Source organism: Lonchura striata, chromosome W, assembly GCF_050655825.1.
Source record: "Lonchura striata isolate lonStrDom1 chromosome W, ASM5065582v1, whole genome shotgun sequence".
In the NCBI taxonomy this organism is placed as follows: Eukaryota; Metazoa; Chordata; class Aves; order Passeriformes; family Estrildidae; genus Lonchura; species Lonchura striata.
The window spans coordinates 1,960,749-1,987,432 of record NC_140743.1 but is presented as its reverse complement, the minus strand read 5'-3'; the positions used below and the strand labels follow the sequence as shown (position 1 = coordinate 1,987,432).

The 26,684-nt window shown below is 43.2% G+C and overlaps 1 protein-coding gene across 3 annotated transcripts in view; it reads left to right on the top strand.

The window, feature by feature from the left end:
- Positions 1-2,956: 2,956 nt before the first annotated feature.
- The window catches only part of LOC146762980 (ATP-dependent chromatin remodeler CHD1-like), a 110,889-nt gene continuing 87,161 nt past the window's right edge, over positions 2,957-26,684 (top strand). For all 3 annotated transcript variants that reach the window (XM_085571298.1, XM_085571297.1, XM_085571296.1), the window contains exons 1-2: positions 2,957-3,264; positions 4,762-4,943. In XM_085571298.1, coding sequence (XP_085427424.1) covers positions 4,894-4,943 — 50 coding nt within the window. In that variant the 5' untranslated portion in view covers positions 2,957-3,264; positions 4,762-4,893. The remainder of the gene's footprint in view (positions 3,265-4,761; positions 4,944-26,684) is intronic.

Sequence of the window (26,684 nt, the reverse complement as noted above, 5' to 3'; positions counted from 1 at the left end):
CCTAGATTCTTAAGCACGTTAGATTTGTAAGTTAGGCTTATAAGTGAGTTACTGTTGTGCTTATAGTAAGTTCTATAGAATCTCTATTTAATTTGCTTAAATTAGGCTATCAATTAGGTGCTGTTAAGTTTAAGTGCTGTTAAACCTTTAGGCCTAAACTGCTGGTCAAGTCCAGGGCTAGGTTTAGCAAGGGGGTCCACTCTGAACCTTGTGACTCAATGGGAGGCTCTCCCTCATTCCTTTTTATCCTTACCCAACCTCCACATACCTAATTTTTTGTTGATTTTAGTTTTAGATTGATTTATTTTAGATTTTAGTCCAATTTTTCTCAGTGTGCTTTAACCATCTAGTAAGTAGTAGAGTCAACCTTGACAATGAACTTTGTTGTGCTTTTGCTTTTATATTAAACCTGATATCGTTGCCAGTGATTCTTTGAGTGACCTAACACACTCACTTGTGACAAATGTCTATGGAATAAAATTGGAGTATGCTTTGGGGAGATGACAGGAGAGACAAACTTCAAGAAAAACATCACTGGCAAACATTAAAAACAAATGTTCTGTCACAGAGTCACTAGTTCTTTTCAGTAGTCTTAGGTTTAGCTTCACTAGCTTATCTCTTAAAAAAAGGTCCCCCTGATCAGAACACACAACTAGGAAAAGTCATCTAATTTATACAAGGCACTAGGAAGAGAAACTTTGTTACAGAATTTCTGAGAGACAGAGGTCATGATTTATGTTTGGAATGAGGTTTGAGCTACCCAGTCAGACTAGGCCCTGATAAGCAGCCTTGATGGGGCCTCGAAGCCTTTGATGCAGTGCGAATTCAGTAGTGGCGCAGTCAGAAATTATGTTAAGGTAACTACAAAGTAATTATCTATCCGAGCATGAATTAGAGTAGACCTGCAGTGTGAAAAGTTTAGCCACCTTAAGGAAAAGGTAAACAATGTTAGCTTGCCGATCAGAGTGCCTTTGTTTTTGTAAATTATGTAGAAGTTTATATAAACTACCATCTTATCTCGAATAAACAGAGAACGTTTGATTAACCACATTGGTTCAGATCTGCATTTGTCCTGTCCAGTTTCCCGTTTTCCTGAGATTCCCTGGCTTTTAAACTTCATGACAGACAGTTATACAAGCCATGCTGCAAAAGCACTGTTAGAGCATTTAGACCCCTGTATAAGGTCTATGTTGATAAAGGACCAAAGAGAGGATAATTTATCACTGCTGATTTAGAGGGCATTAATTACATTAAACTTCCTTAACAATCTCCCAATTAAAAACCAACAGGAAACAGTATTATTTTGAGCAAAATAAAAGTTTAACCCATTAAAACCAGAAAAGATTAATTCCTGCAAGGTCTTTGAAAAGCATCTGAGATGACAGTCCACCCTATCTCAATAAACAAGAAGTCCAAGGAAGGTCATGTATTTGAAGAGCCCCTTCCAGAATGAATAGAATTAACAGACACTAAATGCCAAGCTCTTAAAACTGAAAGTTTGTAAGTAAGTTTATTTAGCCAAATACAATTCAAGTGAGCTTTTGTTTTATTAAAAAAAAAAACCAAACAGAACTACTCAATCTGATTTATATGTGTGAAAGATATTCATATTATTCATCACCACTAATATAAAGCAAAGGGAACAAAGAGTATTACTTTCAGGCTACCAAGAAGTGTTATTTCCTGTCCTCATCTATTCTGAAACACAAACTCTTTTCCTTTTCCCTGACTTAGACTGTCAACTCAAATCCATTTCTTGCCAATTAAAAATAAAGTAGGATGCTGAGACACAAAGACAAAACTAAAACACCTTCCTCCCTCAACCCCCTTCTTTCCAGGCTCACTTTCACTCCTTCGTTTCCAACTTTCTACCTCTTCCCCCCCACTTCAGGGGTGGGGAGAGAATCATAGAATGATTTTAGTTGGGAGGGACCTTAGAGATCTTCTAGCTCCAACCCCCTTGTGGAATGGGAGGTTGCAGTCAGTTCTTATCTGCCACTCCTTCCTCTTCACACTTTTCCCCCTGCTCCAACATAAGATATCTCCCACAGGATAGTCCTTCACTAACTGCTCCAGCATGTGTCCTCTCCATGGGGTACAGTCCTTCGGGAATGGACTGCTCCAGTGTGGGTCCCCCAGGGACTGCAGTTCATGACAGAAAACTTCCTCCTCTCCAAAGGTGCACTCTCTAGAGGCTGCAGCTTCCTCCAGGGCACATCCACCTGTTCTGTCATGAGGCTAGCAGTAGGGCTCTTTAAATACTTTTTTTTCTGAACATGAGCCACCTTAAACAGTTTTCTCATGAATCACTTCAAAACAACTCGAGTTAGATATCAAGAGAAAGAAAGGAGTGTTCTGCCTCCAGCTAGGGAATGCTTTCCTCCTTCGAGGCAAGTGTTCTTTGTGCAGCTGCATGCCAAGCCTTCCTAAATATGCCTTAATGCAAACTCCAACTGCATAGGAAGACTAAGAAATGCATATGTGCTTGTTAGGGGGCTCTCATTTTAGATAGGAAAAACCTGAAAAAACAAAAAAAACCAAAAAAAAACAAACCCAAATGAAAAAAAAAAAAAAAAACCAAAAAAAAAAACAACCGCAACGCTGTAAACAGTAACTTGGGGCTTAGGCCAGTTTCCCTGCTATACTGGGTGGGTCATGGGCGCCCCTCAGGCCGGGCCGCGCCCTACCCCCTCACATAGGAGCTGCAAGCGCGCACCAAGAGCGGCACCGGCCCCAGCGCCCGTTTGCTGCTGCGGCGGGCAGGTGAGCTCCTACTGCCTCCGGCCCCTGCAGTATTCAGCGCAGCTAGGAAACCGCTTGGGTTCCGCCATACCGTCCAAGTGGTCCTTCCTGCCGCTATGTCCCGGCGGCGCTGTCCCCTCCTGGCTCTTGCTCCTCCTCCCCGCTCTGTCCCAGGGCGCAGGACTGACATCACGCCCAGGGTTTCCATCCAATTAAGGGAGGAGGAGGTTGAGCGGGGTGGTAGCGTGATGGCGGTGGTCGAGAGGACGTAGGAAATAGCGACGGAGTAACAGAGCACTTACCAGGGTTCTCCCTGCCCGGTTTAGGGCCCTAGTGTTCAAGCCGGTGGGGGCTGCAGGCGAACCCACTGCGTGGGGCTGTAAAGAGCTGGCGGCCCAGGCCTTGTGGTGGCCGCAGGAGCAGTCTTCGACCTTAGGTTGCAGCACAGACCTCTTTGTGGAGTGTAGCGCCGTCTCGGACCAGGGCAGACCTAGGAAAGTCGGGCCGAGTCCACACACGCAGGTAGGCAGAGGCCCGTCATGGCTCCTTTCTCTTTCCCTGGTCCGGAGTTGTGCGGTGATTGCCGCTTTCAAAGATGGATGGAGTGGCGACTGGCGCTGAGAAGGAGTTGGATGCCTAGCGTGCCGCTGGGCTCCTGGAGCAGGTCGCTGTTTTCTGAAGAGGGAGGGAGCGAGCTGTGCGAACTGAGGTGGGCAGTCGGGGTTGAGCCTCTTTCACTGGGTCCAGCGGGGTCTGTGACGAACTGGCTGGAAGGCCTTCGCTCTTCGCTGGCCATGGGGGGGGGGGGCGCTGGGAGAAGCGAGCTCAGAGGACAGCGGCCGCCTTGCTAATACTTCCCGGGAGCCTTGACCAGGAGCAGCGCCTGTGCAGGTCGTGCTACCAGCAGAGGGCCATTTTCGCGGGCGGGAGGTGAACTCGCGAGAGGTAGGGAAGAAGCCCTGGCCTGGGCTCTCCTCGGGAGCTGTCGGTCACGGGAGGCCGCGACAGCGGGGTGCGGGTGGTCGGGGAGGATCGTCGCAGAGCAGGGAGTGGCCGACAAGGAGAGTTTCATGACCACTAAAGATCTTTCCTGGGGCCCAGGGAGTACCGGTCCTAGAGGAAGCAGAGTGTTCGTATTCTGGGCATGGGAAGGCGGACAGCGCGGATCTTGGCCTCGTTGGGCAGCCAACGGCCTATCTGCGAGGAACCACCAAGCTGCCTAGCTCGCCGCCGCGGAGGCCCCAGCCTAGCTCGCGGCCTCTCTGGGGTTACAGGGCTCATTCCTATCACTTTTTTCTGTCACTGCTTTTATTTGCTGTCTGGAGTGGCCCTGGTGTCTGAGATAGGCCTTGTGCACAGGGCTTTTACCATCCCGGTACGAGGCGGCCTCCACCTCCATCATGAGTTGGAGCATGGGCTGTATTAGAGAGCACCTCAAGGCAGGCAACCTGCAGGCAGGCCCCTAATCGCTTTCACGCCACTACATCTGTGAGAGGTGCTGCTCTTATTACCAGTGAGTTTATACTTGCACTCCATTTAATGTGAACCTAAACTTTTTCTAGGTGCATCTGACACAGTAGAGATCTGATCTGAAGATGTTTGAAGTGGTGATCACTCCATCTGTGGCATCTTGTTAGCTTGATGTAGTTGAGCCATTTTTTAAAAATGGGACAGTCTATTTTCTTGACTCTACCCCCAACAGAATGTAAACTTTGTGTCTAGAACTGCTTATGATATGTGGTTTGTGCACAAAATGATTTTGCTAATCATATCTTAGAGCATTAATAGTTATAATTTTTATTTATGTGTTTGGAGAGGTTGTTTTTCTTTAAAAGTAAGATTGGGTTGTTCTTAGGACTATGGCATACCAAAAGCGATTTTTCAGTTAAAAAGAAGATGCCAGATGTGATAAATACTCCCTTTTGGTGGTGTTATTACAGGAGAAGTTATTTTCAGTATCTTTCAGTTGCAATCATCAAATATTTCAAATTATGTCAACATTTTTCTTTACTACTTTAGGCAATTTTGGAAAAATCTTGCAGAGAACAGTTGAGTCATCTGGAAAACGGAGTACCAAGAAGTAATTTCTTGGCATCTGACTTCTAACCTGAGTGGACTTCTATTTATCTTTTAAACTTCTTAATATTTACAATGAATGGGCACAGTGATGAAGATGTAAGAAACAGAAATGGAGAGTCAAGGTAAGCACTTTCAGTCCTTGGTTACATATTCTCCTGTATTTTGTTTTTTAGAACTGGTTTACATTTTAACTTTGTGCTAAAACTTCCTGGTGAGCAAGTGGACTGACCATGCATTTTTACAGATGCTTAGTCTGCTTGTTAAAATCAGATAGTTTAATTTAATGACTGTCACAATCATGTATATACCTTACATAATACAGTTTTAATTCTATTTAAGCTCTATCAGCATTACTCTTTTTCCTCAAAAGTTGTCTGAAGTGTCAAAAGCTGAAACAGATTAGCTTGAAATGATAATGTAAAACTCATGTCTGTCTATAGAGGGCATGGCATGCATGCATAATACGTGCTGTATAAACCCTAAACTATGCTATCTCTAAAGTTGGAACAGTGGACTGTTAATTGCAGTGAAGCTTCCTTTTTTTTTTTTTTTAATTGAGTTGTCAAAGCATTGTAATGGAAAGTGTTAACTTCATGCTTGTTTTCCAAAGTGAAAGTACAGTTTTCCCAGCTGTTATCTTAATTTAAAAAAAAAATCCACTCCTCTAATATCAATGATGGTGTTCTAGGATGTGTAAAGGGTTCACTTGGTTGGAAAAGCCTGGTTAGAACTTTCCTGCTGCAAAATAAGGATAACAGTGCACTTGTAGGGGTGGAATTGACTTCTTGTTCAACTTAGAAGTGTTCTAGAATAAGTATCTACTGCACTAGGAAGTTAACGTTTCTAAAACTGGGAATATGATGAATGCTTCAGATTTAAGAAGGCAAGGTAAACTTACAAATAGAAGCTGTTGTGATCATGGTGTCAGTCTACCCATCTTTCTTGTCTTTCTCCTCTTTCTGATCACAGCCTGTTGAACCTGTTAGTTAATTTCATGAATCAGATGTCATAAAGAAAACTGAGTTCTGTGGGCTTTATGAAAACAACCAGTTGAGTAAAGGGGGTAGATCTAAATTATTGCCCCAAGTGAAAAAAATCCAAGAACATAATGGCCAGCTGATCATTCAGCACATGCTGGCCATTAAGCTTGCATGTAGCAGTGTGAGTAATGGGGTGGGAAGACAGAAGTGTTTAGGTGATATTAGGTGTAAATTTGTAGGAAACCTATGAACAGTAAAACTAAAGAAACTTAAAAAAATACACAAAAGTTGTTAATGTCAAGCTTTGATGTTATACCTCGAAATATTCTAGAAAGTCAGTAAACTTTGAATCTTGTGAATAATTTGTAAAATTTCTTTGTTGTGATTTCTACTTCTAGTAAAGATGGTACTTGTTTAGTTAGTAAACAAATTTTGGGTTTCTTCTAGTAAGTGGCAAAATATTCCTAATTACTTACATTTAAAAAGAAACCAAAACCAAACCAAACAAACCCCCCCAACCAAACCCAACAATAACCTTTCTCAGTTGAGTAGAGAAACATGAACAAAATTAAAGTGTGACCAAAGCTAGACTTCTGAAATTTTAGACAGTTATAACTAAAGACATCCAATAAACATTAACTTACTGGGAACCCTGACATCATTAACCCTGATGACTTTACATTTAAGAAGTTTTTTACTACTTTAAATGAGCCACCTAGCTAAAGATAATGTTTGAATAATACTGTATGTCAAACTATGACCACTTGTAAATACCACGATAACAAAGTTACTCAAAAGATGTAGCATTAATCAGAAGACTAAACCAACTAAATATAAAAAAAATATTGACAACTTTACTATAAGCAAATATCACAAAGATGTAAATTACTTAAAACATGATAGTTGCCTCTGAAGTAAGACTTTGTTATGCATCTTAAATTTGCTGCTGAATACAATTTAAAGCTTTAAAAAAGTTTTAAAATGTTAAATGTATTTTCCCCTTATGCTTGTATCAGTCAGTAACCCTGTAGCCTAATTCACAGACAGATTTTGGAAAACCTATTTGTGTGCTTGCCATTTGCTATCAAGAAACTCTTGAAGGGACCTTACTTCTCTGTAGGTAAAAAAAGATTGTGCTCAGTAGAGCTTATATGGAAAGTAGCTGGCTGGGGTGCAATTGTACTTCCTTTTTCCAGTAAGCAGAAAGTGACTTCTTGCACCAAGGTCCCTTACCATTGTTTATGTGCTTGAAAGCTGATGTTAGTGCAAGACACTAATTCCTGTGGATTGAATTTGCTTTGTTGATTCAATAGTCTGTGGACCATAAAAGATGGTTAAGTAAAGCCAGCTCTTTGTCAGCAAGCTTGAATTTGTTGTATAAACTTGTACCTTCCACAGAAGATTAAAAAGGTAAGTTGGGAGCTACTATTCTAAGTTCCTGCTTTCAAGAAGCCTAATTGGGAGTTAAAAACAAAGATTCTACAAGCATTATTAGGGAAGTATTTTCACCTATTGGTTTCTTTTTGGCAGAAGTATGTAATACAAATTAGAAAAAAAAAAAGAAAAAAGTGCATCTGTGTAGAGAGAGTTGTATTGGGTTTATGTGGTGAGGTTTTAGTAGTGAGGAAACTGCAGAGGCAGCTTTCATCAGAAGAGACATGAGGTTTCTGCTGTGCTGAACAAAGCCAGTTCCAACTGGCTCCAAAATAGATTTGCCACTGGCCAAATAAGAGCCAATCAGTGAAGCTGGGGCACCTCTGTGATAACATATAAGAAAGGCTCTGCAGCAGTGTGTGTATGTGAGAAGGGAGGGAGGTATGAGTAAGAAAAATGCAAGACAAACAGCTCTGCAGACACTTAGGTCAGTGAGGGAGGGGTGGGAGGTATTCCAGGTGTCAGAGCAGAGATTTCCTTACAGGCTGTGGAGAAGACCACTCCAGAGCAAATAACCATCCTGCAGCTCACAGAGGGCCTCATGACAGAACAGGTGGATGTGCCCTGGAGGAAGCTGCAGCCTCTAGAGAGTGCACCTTTGGAGAGGAGGAAGTTTTCTGTCATGAACTGCAGTCCCTGGGGGACCCACACTGGAGCAGTCCATTCCCGAAGGACTGTACCCCATGGAGAGGACACATGCTGGAGCAGTTAGTGAAGGACTATCCTGTGGGAGATATCTTATGTTGGAGCAGGGGGAAAAGTGTGAAGAGGAAGGAGTGGCAGATAAGAACTGACTGCAACCTCCCATTCCACAAGGGGGTTGGAGCTAGAAGATCTCTAAGGTCCCTCCCAACTAAAATCATTCTATGATTCTCTCCCCACCCCTGAAGTGGGGGGGAAGAGGTAGAAAGTTGGAAACGAAGGAGTGAAAGTGAGCCTGGAAAGAAGGGGGTTGAGGGAGGAAGGTGTTTTAGTTTTGTCTTTGTGTCTCAGCATCCTACTTTATTTTTAATTGGCAAGAAATGGATTTGAGTTGACAGTCTAAGTCAGGGAAAAGGAAAAGAGTTTGTGTTTCAGAATAGATGAGGACAGGAAATAACACTTCTTGGTAGCCTGAAAGTAATACTCTTTGTTCCCTTTGCTTTATATTAGTGGTGATGAATAATATGAATATCTTTCACACATATAAATCAGATTGAGTAGTTCTGTTTGGTTTTTTTTTTTAATAAAACAAAAGCTCACTTGAATTGTATTTGGCTAAATAAACTTACTTACAAACTTTCAGTTTTAAGAGCTTGGCATTTAGTGTCTGTTAATTCTATTCATTCTGGAAGGGGCTCTTCAAATACATGACCTTCCTTGGACTTCTTGTTTATTGAGATAGGGTGGACTGTCATCTCAGATGCTTTTCAAAGACCTTGCAGGAATTAATCTTTTCTGGTTTTAATGGGTTAAACTTTTATTTTGCTCAAAATAATACTGTTTCCTGTTGGTTTTTAATTGGGAGATTGTTAAGGAAGTTTAATGTAATTAATGCCCTCTAAATCAGCAGTGATAAATTATCCTCTCTTTGGTCCTTTATCAACATAGACCTTATACAGGGGTCTAAATGCTCTAACAGTGCTTTTGCAGCATGGCTTGTATAACTGTCTGTCATGAAGTTTAAAAGCCAGGGAATCTCAGGAAAACGGGAAACTGGACAGGACAAATGCAGATCTGAACCAATGTGGTTAATCAAACGTTCTCTGTTTATTCGAGATAAGATGGTAGTTTATATAAACTTCTACATAATTTACAAAAACAAAGGCACTCTGATCGGCAAGCTAACATTGTTTACCTTTTCCTTAAGGTGGCTAAACTTTTCACACTGCAGGTCTACTCTAATTCATGCTCGGATAGATAATTACTTTGTAGTTACCTTAACATAATTTCTGACTGCGCCACTACTGAATTCGCACTGCATCAAAGGCTTCGAGGCCCCATCAAGGCTGCTTATCAGGGCCTAGTCTGACTGGGTAGCTCAAACCTCATTCCAAACATAAATCATGACCTCTGTCTCTCAGAAATTCTGTAACAAAGTTTCTCTTCCTAGTGCCTTGTATAAATTAGATGACTTTTCCTAGTTGTGTGTTCTGATCAGGGGGACCTTTTTTTAAGAGATAAGCTAGTGAAGCTAAACCTAAGACTACTGAAAAGAACTAGTGACTCTGTGACAGAACATTTGTTTTTAATGTTTGCCAGTGATGTTTTTCTTGAAGTTTGTCTCTCCTGTCATCTCCCCAAAGCATACTCCAATTTTATTCCATAGACATTTGTCACAAGTGAGTGTGTTAGGTCACTCAAAGAATCACTGGCAACGATATCAGGTTTAATATAAAAGCAAAAGCACAACAAAGTTCATTGTCAAGGTTGACTCTACTACTTACTAGATGGTTAAAGCACACTGAGAAAAATTGGACTAAAATCTAAAATAAATCAATCTAAAACTAAAATCAACAAAAAATTAGGTATGTGGAGGTTGGGTAAGGATAAAAAGGAATGAGGGAGAGCCTCCCATTGAGTCACAAGGTTCAGAGTGGACCCCCTTGCTAAACCTAGCCCTGGACTTGACCAGCAGTTTAGGCCTAAAGGTTTAACAGCACTTAAACTTAACAGCACCTAATTGATAGCCTAATTTAAGCAAATTAAATAGAGATTCTATAGAACTTACTATAAGCACAACAGTAACTCACTTATAAGCCTAACTTACAAATCTAACGTGCTTAAGAATCTAGGAGAGCAGCATTCCTGGTACACTTGCTGTAGCATATTCACACTTGCATGTGCACAGACATAAAGAGTCTGTACAAGCTACCTGTGAAAAATTCCCCTTGAATTCAGTGAAGTACTCACTTTGGATACACTTGCATCTTCTCAATGGGCAAAGGGTTGAGCCTTGAGGAGTGGGGGGGGGGGGGGGGTATCAGCCCAGGATCCATCATCATTTGGCAATCCTCTGAGTATGGCAAATTTGAGAGTTCACTGGCTCTGAGAGGCCCCACTCAGAGGGAGGTTGCTGGTCACAGCCCGCTGCGATCCAAGAGAGCTCAAAGTGTCTCATTTTGGACTGGTGTTTATAGGGCTGCAAGAGAGTGGGCTTTAGTCATAGTAATTTCTCATCCTGACTGCAATTCGGGTCAGTAACTTTCTTTGAAAGTTTGATAACAAAAGTGTTATTCCATTTGGGTTGTAATTCAGGCAAGAAAAATAAGTTTCCAAGGCTATTAAAAAACAGGAGCTTATTAGACAGCACAAGTTCCTGAGAGCAGACAGTGTTTCTGATAACCTCAAGAAGAGCTTAGTCCAGATGCTGTTCATCAAGGCCTAACGAGCATTTCTCAGATCATAGTGTGGCCTGGGGGGGAAGCACCACCACAATTGAGATTTGAAAAATTAGCAGGTGCAAGCAATTATTTTTTTGTACTCTCAGTAAGCTATCTTGCTTTTCTTGTAAAATAGTTTGAAAATAAATATTGCTTTTGTGGATCTCTCTTAAATTGCTCTTAAATATAATGAGAATATCCAGAGACAGTATCAAACTTTCATACCAAGTCCCATATGCTGCTGCACAAATGCAACTATTTGACTCAAGGGCTAGGGGTGTGAGAAGTTTATTTACTACATATCCTGGAAGATGCTCTCTGTAGACTTTACATTGGTTTGCCGACATACATAAAATGATATTTTTTCATGTAGAAATCCCATCCTGAGAGCATGCTATTCACTCTTATTATATATTCCTGCAGGCCTACTACAGTAGGTTAGCACTGTCAGTTAACTTCAGCATCATTGCAATAATTTGTTTGCATAGTAGAGAAGTAGTTGTGAGTTTGCTGCGGACCCCAAGTTGGGCAGCTCCCTGGGGGCTCCCCTGACAGGGGAGACCCTCCTGGAGCAGTTCTGTGTCAGGAACGAGAGACGCATTGGACTTTTTCGGTCTTCAGCTTCTGTTTATTGTTATCAAAACTCCAGCACACTGTCTGTGCCCAGAACCTTGCATGTGTGAAAACAGCACAAAAAAATGGCCAACAACCTCATGCTGCAAGGTCTTTTTAAGTCTAATCAAAAACTAAACTAACCAATTAAGTGGCACCTAGATTAGTTCCCTTTCTAACCCAATAACTGACCCCTAAAGACCCCCAATGCAGATTTTTCTACCCAATTACAAGGTACCACCTAAACCCAAGAAGAAAGAGGAAGAAGAAGAGAGAAGAAAGGAATTCAAGGCAACACCCTATATCCTCCATCTTGAACCCATCTGTAACGTACTAAAAATCCTAAAACCTAAATTTCTCACCCATGTGACATACTACACTACTATCTACAATCTCTACAATCTATTTCACACTTTTGTGGTTTCTAGTTTACCTTGAGGCTTTGGAAGTTTTCTCCATGAATGAGGATCAAAGTCAGTGTTTTCCTGGGAGTCAGAGCACCCCAGGGCAGACAGGGGGATATTCCCCTTGCCCTGGGTTCTGACATCAGTCTCACTTCAATAGGATTGAAGAGGTCATTCTTACTCTATCCATCACTTTTGCTTCTTTTTTTTTTTTTTTTTTTTCATGATCCTGTGATGGTCCTGTAACTGTTTTGTACAATCTCATGCATTCCTGTCTTTGTTTAGTGTTGTTGGTTTTGGGTTTGGCTGTTGTTTTGTTTGTGGCTTTTTTTCTAATTGAACAAAGTACAGTGTATGTAATGTATGGTTTCTTGTTTCAAGAATATATTTTATCAAATAATGGTGTTTCAATTTTACTGGGTTTTATATCTATAATGTAAAAAATTGTTTGAAGCACGGAGAAGGAAGGCTTATATGACATGTTTGAAAGAGGGATTTACAAATGCAGGAATTCTGTTTTGGCTAACAGAATTAAGTATTTAAAAGAGCAGAAACGCTCTTCAACAGCAAATACTGATTATTTTCTCTTTCTGTATACATGATATTAAAAGCATATTTATTCTGTAGCTTAATTTGCCTTGCCCTATTGTTTTAGATCTAGAGTTTATAATTTCTGTTGATGTTTTGTCTCTTGGAAGCACATTGATCAATGAAGAAGGAGGGGAAACAAATTACACCACAGGAAAGAGTTGGTTGGAAGAGGGCAGCAATGCAAGAGCAGAGTAAAGGGAAGACATAAAAATTGGGATAGGGTAAATTGACAAACACAGGTGAATAGTAAATGAAAATTAAGTCTTGTACATTGTCTCTTTCTCTCATTATATGTAAGGTATGCATGGTTTTTCTACCAGTCCCTTGAGTATATTCAGAAAGGGTGAGGGAAAACCAGGAAGGTTCTAATTTAAGCTTAAGTGTCTGAAGATTGCCTCCTACCTTCCAGTTTCAAGTAGGTTTTTTTGAAAGAGGGGGAGAAAAAGGCTGGTTGTATTGTACTCAAGGTCTCTCTTTTAGGCTACTTCAGGTGTCCACAGCAGGATGAATGTGGTGTCCTCTTTCACCTTTTGCTGAACTGTTTCAAATAAAAGCATCTAAAGAAGAGGCACTGACCCTGGACTGTACAGGAAGAGAAGGGGGCAGTAGATGGAGTACTTTGCTTGTCTTTTTATGTAAGAGGAACTCTGGAGAGCAGAGGATCATAATTGCTGACTATATGAGATTATATTTATGTAACAGCACTGGGTAGCAGGTAATTATGACAGCATTCTGAGTCTTTGGTTGAAGAAATATTTTAGTTCTAATGTTCCTTGCATCCTAAAGGTAGAGATACAATGCCAGAATCTCAGTAATTAGTAGTGCCAGTTCAAGGGATTAATCTTGTAAGAGGCCAGTGGTATTATTTTGTGTTAATAGGCATTACTCATTGCGAGAAAAGTTAGACAAATTATGGACCTGTTGTGGTTTAACTCCAGCCGGCAACTAAGCACCACACAGCCGCTCACTCACTCTCCCCTGGTGGGATGGGGGAGAGAATCTGAAGAGTAAAAGTGAAAAAGACTCATGGGTTGCGATAAATGCAGTTTAATAGGGAAAGCAAAAGCCATGTGCACAAGCAAAGCAAAACAAGGAATTAATTTACCACTTCCCATCAGCAGGCAGATGTTCATCCATCTCCAGGTAGTTGGTGTAGTTGGGGTCAGCTGTCCCGTCTGTGTCCCCTCCCAACTTCTTGTGCACTCCTGGCATCCTCCCTGGTGGGATGGTGTGAGAAGCAGAAAAGGCCTTGGCTGTGTGTAAGCACTGCTCAGCAATAACAACATCCCTTTGTTATCAACACTGTTTACAGTGCAAATCCAAATCATAGCCCCATACTAGTTACTATGAAGAAAATTAACTCTATCCCAGCCAAAACCAGCACATTCTCCACCCTTTATTCCATACCATTTATATCATGGTCAGGTCCCATGCTAGCCAATATATCCTCATTTACCACCATCCCCCTTTCCATCCTTTGGTACAATACACCTATCATTCCCTTAGTCTATGGACCACCCCTGCAAAATGTCCACAAATGTCCACCGAGTTAATTTAGTCCATGACTTTGGGCTCCATCTGCTATAGTGGTCACTCAGGACAGAAATGATGTGTTGGGTGCAGCTACTGGGCACCAAGGTCAGTTCAGGTTTGGTCACTACTGCACTGCAACTGCTTCTTGTAAGACTTCTCTTCCACTGGTTCAGGTGATTCCTGCTATAGTAATTCCTATAACGGGCAACTCAGATAATTGGTTGCAACATTTTAAAGGTATTTCTGCTACAGTCTCCACCACTGGTCCCTTTGGACCAGGTTCTAGGGTTTAATATTGCAATGAACTCCTCCCCTTGCCCCTGTTCTGGCTTGGACTTATCCACGAACTGCAGTCCCTTAAGAGTGTATTTGTTCCAACAAAGCCTTACCCATGTCTGCAGGTCCTCCAGGAGTGTACCTGCTCTTTTGTGAGCTCATCCATGGCTACATGCTTTGAGATGCTCCAGAGAGCAATCGTACTACCTGGCAGAAAGCTATGGCCTCTCTAAATTCTGCACCCACTGTGACTGACACAGCTGCCCAGAGCTCCAGTGGGAACATGCATCAGGCTGCAGGGTGTGCCCTGCTCTTATGCCAGTACTGGGAATCAGTAGTGAGCACAGCTGTGGGAGGTGAGCCCAGGTAAAGGGACTCCTCTACTTAGTGGCAGAGCTCTGGCAGGAAGTGAATAGGTTGAGGAGTATCAGGGAGTGTGTGTGAGAGAGAGAGAGAGATTACTGGAATCGCACCCTACCTTCCCTGGGACAGGCCTGACAGGTAGACAGGGTGCATGATATGGAGGATTCCCTATCCTCTCTCCTCCCAGCTGAACATGGTGACATAAGGAATAGGGGCCAATGGAGGCAAGTGCCTGCCCAGCGCAGCAAGTACGTCCCCTTCTGTGACTGCCCCACCTTCCCAAGTGCCATTGCATAATAGATATGAGGCTCTGCAAGTGGAGCTGAACGATAATGAGGACAATAGTTCATGCAGCATGGAGGTGTTGCTGAGGTTAAGTCAGCCTATGCCCTGCATCAAAACTGCTTCCATAAAGAAAAGTAAACAGTTTGTTGTCATAGAAGACTCCCTTATGAAGGGAACAGAAGGCCCCATATGCAGACCAGACCCACTTCTTAGGGAAGTCTGCTGCCTCCCTGGGACCCAGGTTAAAGATGTGAAGAGAAAGCTTCTTACCCTGGTATGGCCCTCAAATGATCACCCATTAATAATTTTTCAGGTAGGCAGTGATGAAGTTGCAACAGGAAGTCTGAGGGCAATCAAGAGAGACGTCAGGGCCTTGGGATGACTGGTTAAGGAATCAGGAGCAGAAGTAATATTTTTCTCTATCCTTCCAGTCGCAGGGAATGATGAGGGAAGAAACAGGAAGAGCCAACAGATCAGTACCCGGCTCCAAGCCTGGTGTCACTGGCAGAATTTTGGGTTCTTTGATCATGGGTTGGTCTATGTGACACTAGGCCTGTGGGCAACAGATGGGGTACACCTGTGTCAAAGGGCGTCTTGGTTTGAAAAGACAGGAGTCTGTGAAGGAAGGCAAGAGCCTCCTGTGAAATAGAAAAGGTAAACCCCCTCCCTCCAAATTACCACAATTTCAAAATTAAAAGGCTCTCAGGCAAAGATATGGGAATGGGAATAACAGTTCTTTACTAGGGAAAAAAAAAAAACAAACTAAATTAAAAAAAAAATGTAATTAGTACAAACAAAACTACTGATAGAGTCAGAAACCTGACACCCTGAGGAGTCAGGGTGTTGGTAATAGTCCAGTTAAATGGTGGCTGCTCCTCCTGGAGTGGCAGATGAAATGCTGCTGAAGTGGTGATCTGTAGAAGGGTGTAGTTTTCTCTGACGGTTTGGTGATAGAGTAGATGGGCCTGGTCTTCCTCTGGGGATCCAGTGGAGAAGAAGCTGCTCCTCTGAGAATCCAGCGGGGAAGAAGCTGCTCCTCTGGAAATCCAGTGAAGAGGCTGCCCTGATGTCCCCAAAACTGCTGATTTTATGTAGGTAGGGATGCTTGGCTCCTCCCTCTGGGTGGAGCATCTCACAATGGGATGATGTAACTTTACCAGTCATGCAGTGAGTCATTCAATGGCCCATTAACAGAAGATATCTCCCCGGAGGGAGACATTGTTCTTGGAAGAGATAAGAAAACTGCCCAATTAAACAGGAGGTACCTGTCCCACCCCCAACAGATGGCAAATAGAATACATGCTTATCTTACAAGCCAGGACAAAGGGGAAAAAAGATGTTTGCCTAGGAGTTAGCAAGGCTCATTGAAAGAGCTTTAAACTAGAGTACAAGGGAGAAAAAGATAAACCCAGGCTCACTAGAGATAAGTCTGGAGGCAGCATGCCAGTGTTTAAGAAACTAGTGAGGTCCTTTGGTCTGCAGTCTTAGTGGAGGTAGGGGATGGAGATCCATGTGGCAGCAAAGACACGAGGGTTATTGACGTGTTATAAACTACAGATGCGCCTGAGGAGTCCAACTGAGGTGCATCTACACCAATGCACACAGCATGAGCAACAAACAGGAGGAACTGGAAGCCGTTGTGCAGCAGGAAAACTATGACATAGTTGCCATCACAGACACATGATGGGATGACTCGCACAGCTGGAGTGCTGCAATGAATGGTTATAAACACTTCCGAAGGAACAGGCAAGGAAGGTGGGGTAGCCCTGTATATTAGGGAGTGTTTTGATTGTCTAGAGCTTAATGATGGCACTGATAGAGTTGAACATTTAAGTGTCAGTATTAAGGGGAAAAGCCAACAAGGCAGATCTGATGGGAGTCTGTTATGGAATGAAGAGGCAGATGAAATATGCTATAAACAGCTGGGAGAAGTCCGAGAATCACTAGCCCTTGTTCTCATGTGGGATTTCAACTTACCAGATGTCTGCTGGAAATACAATACAGCAAAGAGGAAACGGTCTAGGGGAGGTTCCTGGAGTGTTTGGAAGAGAACCTCCTGACACAGTTGGTGAGTGAACCAATTAGGGAAGGCTGGACCTCTTGTATGTGAACAGAGAAGGACTGGTGGGCGATGTGATGGTTGGAGGCCATCTTGGGCACAGCGGTCACAAAATGATAAGAGTTTTTGATTCTTGGAGAAGAAAGGATGGGGGTCAGCAGAGCTACCACCTTGGACTTGTGGAGGGCAGGCTTTGGCCTGTTTAGGGGCCTGATTGACAGAGTCTGTTGGGAGGCAGTCCTGAAGGACACATCCATGTGCTTTAAGAAGGAAATCTTAAAGGCTCAGGAGCAGGCCATTCCTATGTTCTGAAATATGAGCCAGTGGGGAAGAAGGCCAGACTGGCTGAACAGAGAGCTTTGACTGGAACTTAGAACAAAAAGAGAGTTTAGGAACTCTGGAAAAAGGGGCAGGCAACTCAAGAGGACTAGAAGGATGTTGTAAGGTAATGCACAGATAAAATTAGAATGGCCAAAGCCTGACTAGAACTTAATCTGGATAGTGCCGTAAAAGACAATAAAAATATTTTTACAAATACATCAGCCACAAAAGGAGGCCTAAGGAGAATCTCCATCTTTTATTGGATGCAGGGGGAAACATAGTGACAAAGGATGAGGAAAAGGCTGAGGTACTTAATGCCTTCTTTGCCTCAGTCATTAATAGTAAGACCAGTTGTTCTCCAGGTACTCAGCTCCCTGACAGGAATGAGTAGCAGAATGAAGCCACCATAGTCCAAGGGGAAATGGTCAGTGACCTGCTACACTACTTGTCTATGGAGCCAGATGGGATCCACCCAAGGGTACTGAGGGAGCTGGCAGAAGAGCTTGCCAAGCCACTTTCAACCATTTACCAGCAGTCCTGGCTATCTGGAGAGGTCCCAATTGAGTGGAGGTTAGCAAATGTGATGCCCATCTGCAAGAAGGGCCAGAAGGAGGATCCAGGGAACTACAGGCCTGTCAGTCTTACCTTGCTGCTGAGGAAGGTTATAGAGCAGATCATCTTGAGTGCCATCATAATCAGATGCAACCAGGTGATCAGGTCCAGTCAGCATTGGTTTATGAAAGGCTTGAGTAACCTGGTCTCCTTCTTTGACAGGGTGACCCACTTAGTTGATGAGGGAAAGGATGTGGATGTTGTCTATCTAAACTTTAGTAAAGCCTCTAACACTGTTTCCCACAGCATTCTCCTGGAGAAACTGGCTGCTCAATGGCTCGGACGGGTGCACTCTTTGCTGGGTAAAAAACTGGCTGGATGTTTAAGCCCAGAGAGTGGTGGTGAATGGAGTTACATCCAGCTGGTGGCCAGTCATTAGTTGTGTTCTCCAGGGCTCAGTATTGGGCCCAGTCCTGTTTAATATCTTTATGGATGATCTGGATGAGGGGATTGAGTGCACCCTCAGTAAGTTTGCAGATGACGCCAAGTTGGGTGGGAAGGCTCTGCAGAGGGATTTGAACAGGCTGGATTGATGGCCGAAGACCAATGGTATTCAGTTCAACAAGGCCATGTGCTGGGTCCTGCACTTGGGTTACAACAACCCCCCGCAGCGCTACAGGCTTGGGGAAGAGTGGCTGGAAAGCTGTTTGGCAGAAAAGGCCCTGGGGCTTCTGGTCAGCAGCCAGCTGAATGTGAGCCAGTGTGTGCCCAGGTGGCCAAGAAGGCCAATGGCATCCTGGCTTGTATCAGAAATAGTGCAGGAAGCAGGACCAGGGAAGCAATCATCCCCCTGTACTTGGCACTGGTGAGGCCATGCCTCAAATCCTGTGTTCAGTTTTGGGCCCCTCACTACAAGAAAGACACTGAGGTGCTGGAGTGTGTCCACAGAAGGGTAATGTAGCTGGTGAAGGGGCTGGAGCACAAGTCTTATGAAGAGCGCCTGAGGGGGCTGGGGGTGTTTGGCCTGGAGAAAAGGAGGCTCAGGGGAGACCTTATATTGCTCTCTACAACTACCTGAAAGGAGGCTGTAGCGAGGTGGGAGTTGATCTCTTCTCTCAAGTAACAAGGGATAGGACAAGAGGAAATGGCCTCAAGTTGTGCCAGGGGAGGTTTAGATTGGATATTAGAAAAAAAAGTCTTCACTGAAAGGGTGGTCAAGCATTGGAAGAGGCTGCCCAGGGAAGTGGTTGAGTCGCCATCCCTGGAGGTATTTAAAAGCCATGTGGATGTGGCACTTAAGGACATGATTTAGTGGTGGACTGATCAGTGTTAGGTTAATGGTTGGACTCGATCTTTGAAGTCTTTTCCAACTTAAATGTTTATATAATTCTATGAAAAGCATCCACTAATGAGCAGTAGACTAATATACAGTGAGGCAAACTGTGGGAACTCCACGCTCCAGCACGGTGTGGATGGATGGAGGCAGAGATCTCTGAAGGTTGCTCTTGGGGAAAGAGGTTTATTGGGGGTGCAGAAGGTCCTGCCTCGTGCTCCCAGGCGTAGCATGTGGCTGGCCCTGAGAGGATGGGGGAGGGGAGAGACAAAAGGAGGGTTTAGGAGAGGGGAAGCCCCAGGAGGGGAGGAAGTTCCAAGAGGGGGGAAGAGGTTCCAAGAGGGTGCGTGGCCCCTCGAAGCCTCCTTATCAGGAGAGCTTCGAGGTGGGTTGGGATAAGGCATATCCAATGGGATTACATGCACTAATGTTTTAGGGAGGGTACAGAGGTGTGGGATGAGCCATACATCTTTTGGGGGGTGGGATGGAACAGTCCATTTTACCCCAGGACTCATCTAAAGGCAGGAGTGTCATCCGGCTAGCTGGGAGAACTGTTCTCATCCTAGCTGTATTATTTATGAACAATCATATTTATCTATCATCTGCAACAGCAAACAAGTACCATGGCAAGCACAGGAGCCTGTCTATCAATAGCTGCACAGCAATAACAGCTATAAATTCTATCTAGCATATCCTAGTCAATCTGTCATTATCACAAACCCTTCAAGTGTGGTATCAGAAAGGACTGTTGTGGTTTAACCCCAGTTGGCAACCAAGCACCACACGGTTATTGGCTCACTTTTCCCTGGAATAGGGGCTTCAATCAGAAGGGTAAAAGTGAGAAAACACATCCATTGAGATAAAGACAGATTATCAGGGAAAGAAAAGCTATGTACACAAGCAAAGCAAAACAAGGAATTCATTCACCATTTCCCATGGGCAGGCAGGTGTTCAGCTATCCCCAGGAAAGCAGGACTACATCATGTACAATGGTGACTTGGGAATACAGAACACCATTCTTCTGAACGTCCCCCCTTCCTCCTTCTTCCCCCAGCTTTATCTGCTGAGCATGATGTCATACAGTATGGAATATCCCTTTGGTCAGCTGGGGTCAGCTGTCCTGGCTGTGTCCCCTCCCAACTTCTTGTGCACTCTCACCGGCAGGGTGGTACTAGAAGCAGAAGCAGAAAAGGCCTTGACTCTGTATAAGCACTACTCATCAACAACAAATATATCCCTGAATTATCAACACTGTTTTGATCACAAATCCAAAACATAGCTTCATACTAGCTACTATGAAGAAAATTAACTCTTCCCCAGCCAAAACAAACACAGGTCCCTAGCTGGATAGCATCAGATAATATTTAAAGCTCTTTGGTTAGAGGAGGAATTGCTTGTATGCTACACCACAGATAATGTCCGGAAAATCAAAGAAGCCCATAGGCAAAGGAGGAAAAGAAAACGTGACTAGGATGTTAAAATATTACTACCTCACAGCTATTGTTTCCATGAATTTACCTTTTAAATGGCAGTGCTGTTTTAACTGTTGGACTTGAGGATTTTGTATGTTTTTTCCTACAAGCTTTAAAAACTCGAACAGATTTTTAAAACTATGGCAAATAAGTTCTCTGAACTTAGAGTGATGCTGATAGATATTGCAGTGTAATGGGTTCTAGAGTAGTTTTGGTTTTTTTGGTTTGGTGGTTGTTTGGGTTTGGGTTTTTTGGTTGTTGTTATGTCAGAAATCTTCCTTGAAGAAAGAAGAAAAGGTATTAGACTGTGTAGCATTTTAAGCACTTGGAAAAGCAACTGAAGTCTGTCATGATGCAATGTGGAATGTTTATGCATGTACTAAAATTGAAAAAACCAAAATCCACCAACAAAACCACTTTGTGCTTGAAATGTATTTATTTATTTTTCCTAAATTCTGTATTGTTTTGAACTGGTTTATACTTTGTTTCAGGACAGCAGTCTTAAGAAATATTGTCCTGTTCAATTGTGCTCACTTGTTGCACTGTTGTGTGGTGTCTGTAAGTTGGTAGGATGTTTTTTAAAAGCTGAATCTGTTTCTTCTACAGACTGCGCTGACAGCACTAAGAGGGTACTGTGTTGGGGGAAGGTTGGAGAGGGCATTAGTAGCAATGTCAAAATAAGCTGTTCTTCTGGAGCATCACTCACCAGCAGGCAAATATATTGTTTGAGGACCAAGACACTGTTTTCAAAGTGCTTGGCTTCAGCTGTGATAGCTCATACTGCTGCTTTGTACCATTTTTTGAACTGTGTGAAAATCAAAGAATTTAAAAATGAATGTAGTAGCATTTAAAGTGAAGTTTTGAAATTACTGCTTCTTTAGTTCCTCCTCTTTGTAAGGAGATGATAGATGTAAGGGCTTTTTATAAACACATGCATGTATGTAACGGTGTACCTTTTCTTAAATAATTCCCTCCTTCCTCCTGGGGTTAGCACCGGAATTACTGCTCATGTAGTAGAGGTTCTTAAGTAATCCTCTGACAGGGATTAGAGATATATATTAATTTTTAATAACTAAGGGTTGCTTAATGCATCTGTGTTAGGGAGAAAAGAAGGCTGCTCTTCATTACTGTTTTTTACCCTTTAGTGTGCCAGTAATTTTGTGTTTGTGGTAAAATGTGGGAAGGCTGGGAGAGGAGAATTCTGTTTTTCGTTTATGAATTCATTAGCTAAAATACTGTAGCAAAAAAAAAAAAAAAAAAAAGGCTACAATCATGTCCTGAGACAGGGGAATCTGGGCCCTGCTTAGGTGATACGAAGAGGTAATGACTGTTAAATTTTTACTAAGTCAGCACTAGGCAAGTGAAACAAAAATTAAAAGCCAAGTACATATATATCCCAGTGAAGTTATAGCTGCATAAGCAAACTGTTAGAAAGAGATGCTCTGGTGGTGAATTGACATGGTGTAGCTGATTGTTCTCATTGTGAAAAATTTTCCTCTTGTATCCATTCAGAATGTCCCCAGGAGTAACTTGGACCCATTACCCCCCCTCCTCTTTTCCATGTAAAAAGGGAGTGTCTGTTTTCTTTGTCACCACCACCCTTTAAATACTAGAACATGGTGATAAGGTCTGCCCCTAAGCCTTTCCTCAGAAGCCAGTTCTCTCAGCCTTTCCTCATATGGCAGGTGTCACAGTTCTTTGATGATCTTTGTGGCCCTTCTGTAGACCCTCTTGAGCCTGTCCACATCTTTTTCATATAGCAAGGACCAAAACTGAACACAGTATGCCAGGTGAGGCCTGACAAGGCACTGAGTAGAGTGGGATAATGACTTCTTTATCTCTGCTGGTGATGCCCTTGTTTATGCAACCCAGCATCCTGTTGACTCTCTGCCACAGCAACTCACTGTTCGCTCATATTGAGCTAATTGCCCACCAGGACCCCCAGGCCCCTTTCCCAGCCTGTGCTGCACTCCTGGATTATGTTTTCACAGGTGCAAGACCTTACATTTGTCTTTGTTGAACTTCATAAGGTTCTTGTTAGTCCACTCTTCTGGCCTATCCAGGTCTTCCTGCAGGGTGGTTCTCCCTTCCCAAGTGTCCACTTCCCCACTCAGTTTGGTATCATTGGCACACTTCATCAGGGTACACTTCATCCCATCCGCCAGATCACTTATGAAGATATTAAACAGCAATGGGCCCAATATCAATCCCTGGGGGCCCCCACTTGTGACAGGTTGCCAGTTTGAAAAGGCTCTATTTGCCACCACCCTCTGGGTGTGGCCTGTCATCCAGTTCCCCACCCACCGCACAGACCACTTGTCTAGACCATAACACATCCGTTTCTCTAGGAGGAGACTAGGAAAACGTATTGAAAACCTTGGGGAAACCCTGGTAGACAGTGTTCATTGCTTGCCTCACATCAACTGAGCAGGTTACTTTGTCACAGAAAGCTATCAGGTTTGTCAAGGACAACTTGCCCTTGTGCTGGCTTTTCCCAATCACATGTTTCATCTGACTTGTGATAGGCCCCAGGAGGATTTGTTCCATAACTTTCCCAGGAACTGAAGTAAGACTGATGGGCCTATAACTTCCTGGATCCTCCTTTAAGCACTTCTTGTTGATGGGGGTGACATTAGCCTTCTTCAGATTCCCCAGTCTTCGCAACTTCTCAAAGATCATGGAGAGTGGCCTCACAACAATGTCAGCCAGCTCGTAACACCCTCAGGTGGATATTTTCAGGGCCCATAAATTGTCAGGGTCAAGCTCCTGTAATAGGTCATATACCAACTCTTCCTTCACTGCCAGTGAGTCTGTGTTTGCATCCACCTGGATTCTTGTTCCTAAGTCCTGGGGCCCATCAGTGTTGGTAAAGACAGAGGTGAAGAAAGTGTTGAGAACCTTTGCCTTCTCAGTGTTGTTGGTGACTAATCCATCTCTCTTGTTTAGCAATGGACCAATATTTTCCTTCTCTTTCTGCTTGCTTGTTTACAGACCTGAAGAGCCCTTCCTTGTAGCTTTTGATGTGTCTGGTCAATTTCAACTCAAGCTGAGCTTTTGCTTTTCTAACTGAATCTCTGCACACCCTGGCAATGCCCTTGTAGATTTCAAGGTGTATTCATCGGCTTTTCCATCTCTGGTATGTTTCTCTTTTGGTTTTGAGCAGACTCACAAGCTTTCAATTAAGCCAAGGAGGTCTTTTGCTTCACCTACTTCCCTTACCTTTAAAGGAGACTGTTTTTGTGCTTCCATGAAAGTTTTCTTGAAAAGCTCCCAGCACTCACTAAGTCCTTTATCCTCCACAGAAGCTTCCCATGGAATCCCTCACAAGTGAGCTCTAAGCAAGCTGAAATTTGTTCTTCTAACATCGAAAACCTTTTTCTTAGTACTAATTTTCAGTGTGCACAGCCAGGTCCCAAACACCACAATATTGTAATCACTGCAGCCAAGGCTATCACTAACCAAGTGTAAGGCTTCAAACACTTGCTCAATGAGCCTCTTAAAAAGACTTATGTTTTTTTTTATGTACCCTGAGTTAGATGCACGGGAGAAATGCTGACAATATATTCTCAAGAGGTCAAAACAACAAAAATACTGGCAACTTCAGAAAATCAGAGAACTTTGGCAGAAGTTTAGAGCAGCATTCAATCAACATAAAACATTTCACGAAGCACTAACTTTGCCCATTCAACTTAGCAAACTCCAAGCCCATCCATTTTTAAGTTACTCAAAACTCAGAGAAGAGGAAATTAGAAGAAGGAGAAGAAAGAAAGACAAGATATAGAAAAGAACAAATACAGCTACCACTCCTGGTTCCAGCAGTGATATAAAATCCAAGGAAAGGTAGGGTCAAGACATGTGCTTGCCTCATGCTTTGGTTTAAGTACCCTTTGGCTTTCCTGGGCCCTTCCCCCAGGTGGGAATTCCAGTTATCTGGCCACTTAGGAGCTGGGTTAGGGGCTCCAGAGGTGGGATGTAGAGCATTGCCTCCAGTGTGCCAGTGATTGGCAGCCACTCCGGGGCTGGGATACAGGTCCGGGGGGGCGTGTGGGGTGTGTGTGTGTGTGTCCAGAGCAAGGCCAGACCTGCCCCTTCCCCCCACACATGCACCCAAAATGTTTCAAGCCAGCAATACCACCCCATGGCTCAAGACATTGACCAGCACAACAATAATGGTACCTTGTGGCAGCAGTGGGATGCTAATCTAGCAGACAGAGGAGAAAGGAGAGGAAAGTATACAGGAAAACATATAACGGACAATTGCTATTTCAGTAATCAAAAGCATAAGTCTAGTCAATATAAAAATTTCCTTCTATGCAAGTCATTGCTCCCCATCCCGTGAGTCTCTAAAATTGCAGGCAATTTTGTGTGGTGCCAACCAGAATCCAGGGGGAGAGTTCATTAAACCAATCTTTTGGCTGCATTGACCAAAGAGTCCAGCAGACTGGTTGGTAATTTCCTTCATGTTTCTTGATATTGTACTCTTCTTCGGTGAGGTCTAGTATTTTACATATTCCTTGCTCATTAATATCAAGCATTAGACAATTTAATAAAGCAATTTTTGGTACTTGCTGGACTTGTAAGCTGAGTTCCAAAACAGCATGGTGTAAGGCCCCAAACAACTCGCTGAAAGGGGCTTACAGAGGTTCCTATACTCTGGGTTAGATGCGTGGGAGAAATACCGACTAGATATTCTCAAGAGATCAAAGTTACTTTACTTGGCAAAATATAGAAAATCAAGGAACTTTGTCAAAAGTTTTAGTACAACATCCAATCAACAAAAAACACTTCTCACAGCTATATTTTGGGCCATTCAACTAAGCAAACTCTAAACTTAAACCCATTTAATATTAAGTTACCCAAAATGTTCCAAGAAGAGGGAATTCAAAGAAGAGGAAGACAGAAAAGAGATAAAAAAACACACATATAGCAACCAATTCCTGGGTTAAGGTGGTGTCCAGATAGAAACTCCAAGAGCAGGGTAGGGTCAAGACATGTGCTTGCCTCATGCGCAGCCTTAAATACCTCTGGGCTTTTGTGGCCTGCCCCCCACCCCCCCCCCCCCCGCCCCCCTTCCCAGGTGGGACTTCTGGTCATCTGGCCACTCAGGAGCTGGTTTAGGCAGAGTGGAGCACTGCCTCTGGTGTGGCAAATGATTGACAGACACTGTAGGTCTGGGATGCTCTTTGGGCTGAGGGGTGTGGGGCAGGACACTGTCTCGCCAGAGCAAGGCCTGACCTGCCCTCTCCCACACACACAGACATCCCAAAATGTCTCAAGGCATCACGTTTTTCCAGTCTGTGACACACGGCAAGTTCAATTTAACATTCTTTATTGCTTGTTGATAGTGTTTTACTCGTTGTCAAAAAATACAATCTTTATAGATATGCCAATTTTCAATAGTTTGGCTGCCTTGCCTTTTCTAGTCAGTAATTTTACAGGTCCAGGTATTGTTGTAACCCAAACAATGTACCTGTTCCAGATAACCACCCTTATCCTTCTCTCGAACTAGATTTCTGGGCCATACCTAGGACCCATACCCAGGGAAAGAGGAAAAAGTCAGTGTGCACCATGGGAAAATTACATTTAGTAAAAATTCTACTACATAGTAGTCTGGATTGCTTCATGGGTGGGGGTCAAAGATATAACAAAATTCGAGTAATTCCAACCTCCTTAGCATATCATTTCAGTCAGGGTCCTGGGTTTGGACCAAATACCTTTCCAACTTTGCCAAACCCTTCATTGGTTTTTAAACACAGAATCTTGCTGCTTCTCTTTTGTCAGCTTAAGCAATTATGCCTTCTTCATCTACAGCTGGAGAGAACTTTCCAGCTGTCACTTCAGCTCCTCCCTTAGCCCCTTTTCTCACTCATTCCAGGGGTCACCGACAGTTTGACATCCCCTTCTTCTGCATAATCATGCTTTACACATTGCTTACCATTACTACATGCACTTCCCTTGGTATAGTAATTTTATGCTTTGCTCTGAGGAGATAGGGAGAGGTATGCAAATTTGATTCCATAGTCATCTGAAAACCTAAGGTAAATTTAGGGAGGAATCTTCTCTATCCACTGTGGGAACCAGAGAGAAAACACATCATTAAACATTGCTTGCAACCAAATTTATAAAACATGTACAAACATAAATATCCTTAAACTATCAGGATAAAAACATGTAAACAATCGATGCAGCGAAGAACAGCAACTCTTCAGTCCTGTTGTCACTTCGTCCTCTCATGGAACACTTCTTCTCTTGGAATACCATGAGAGAAAAAGAAAACTCAATCCCA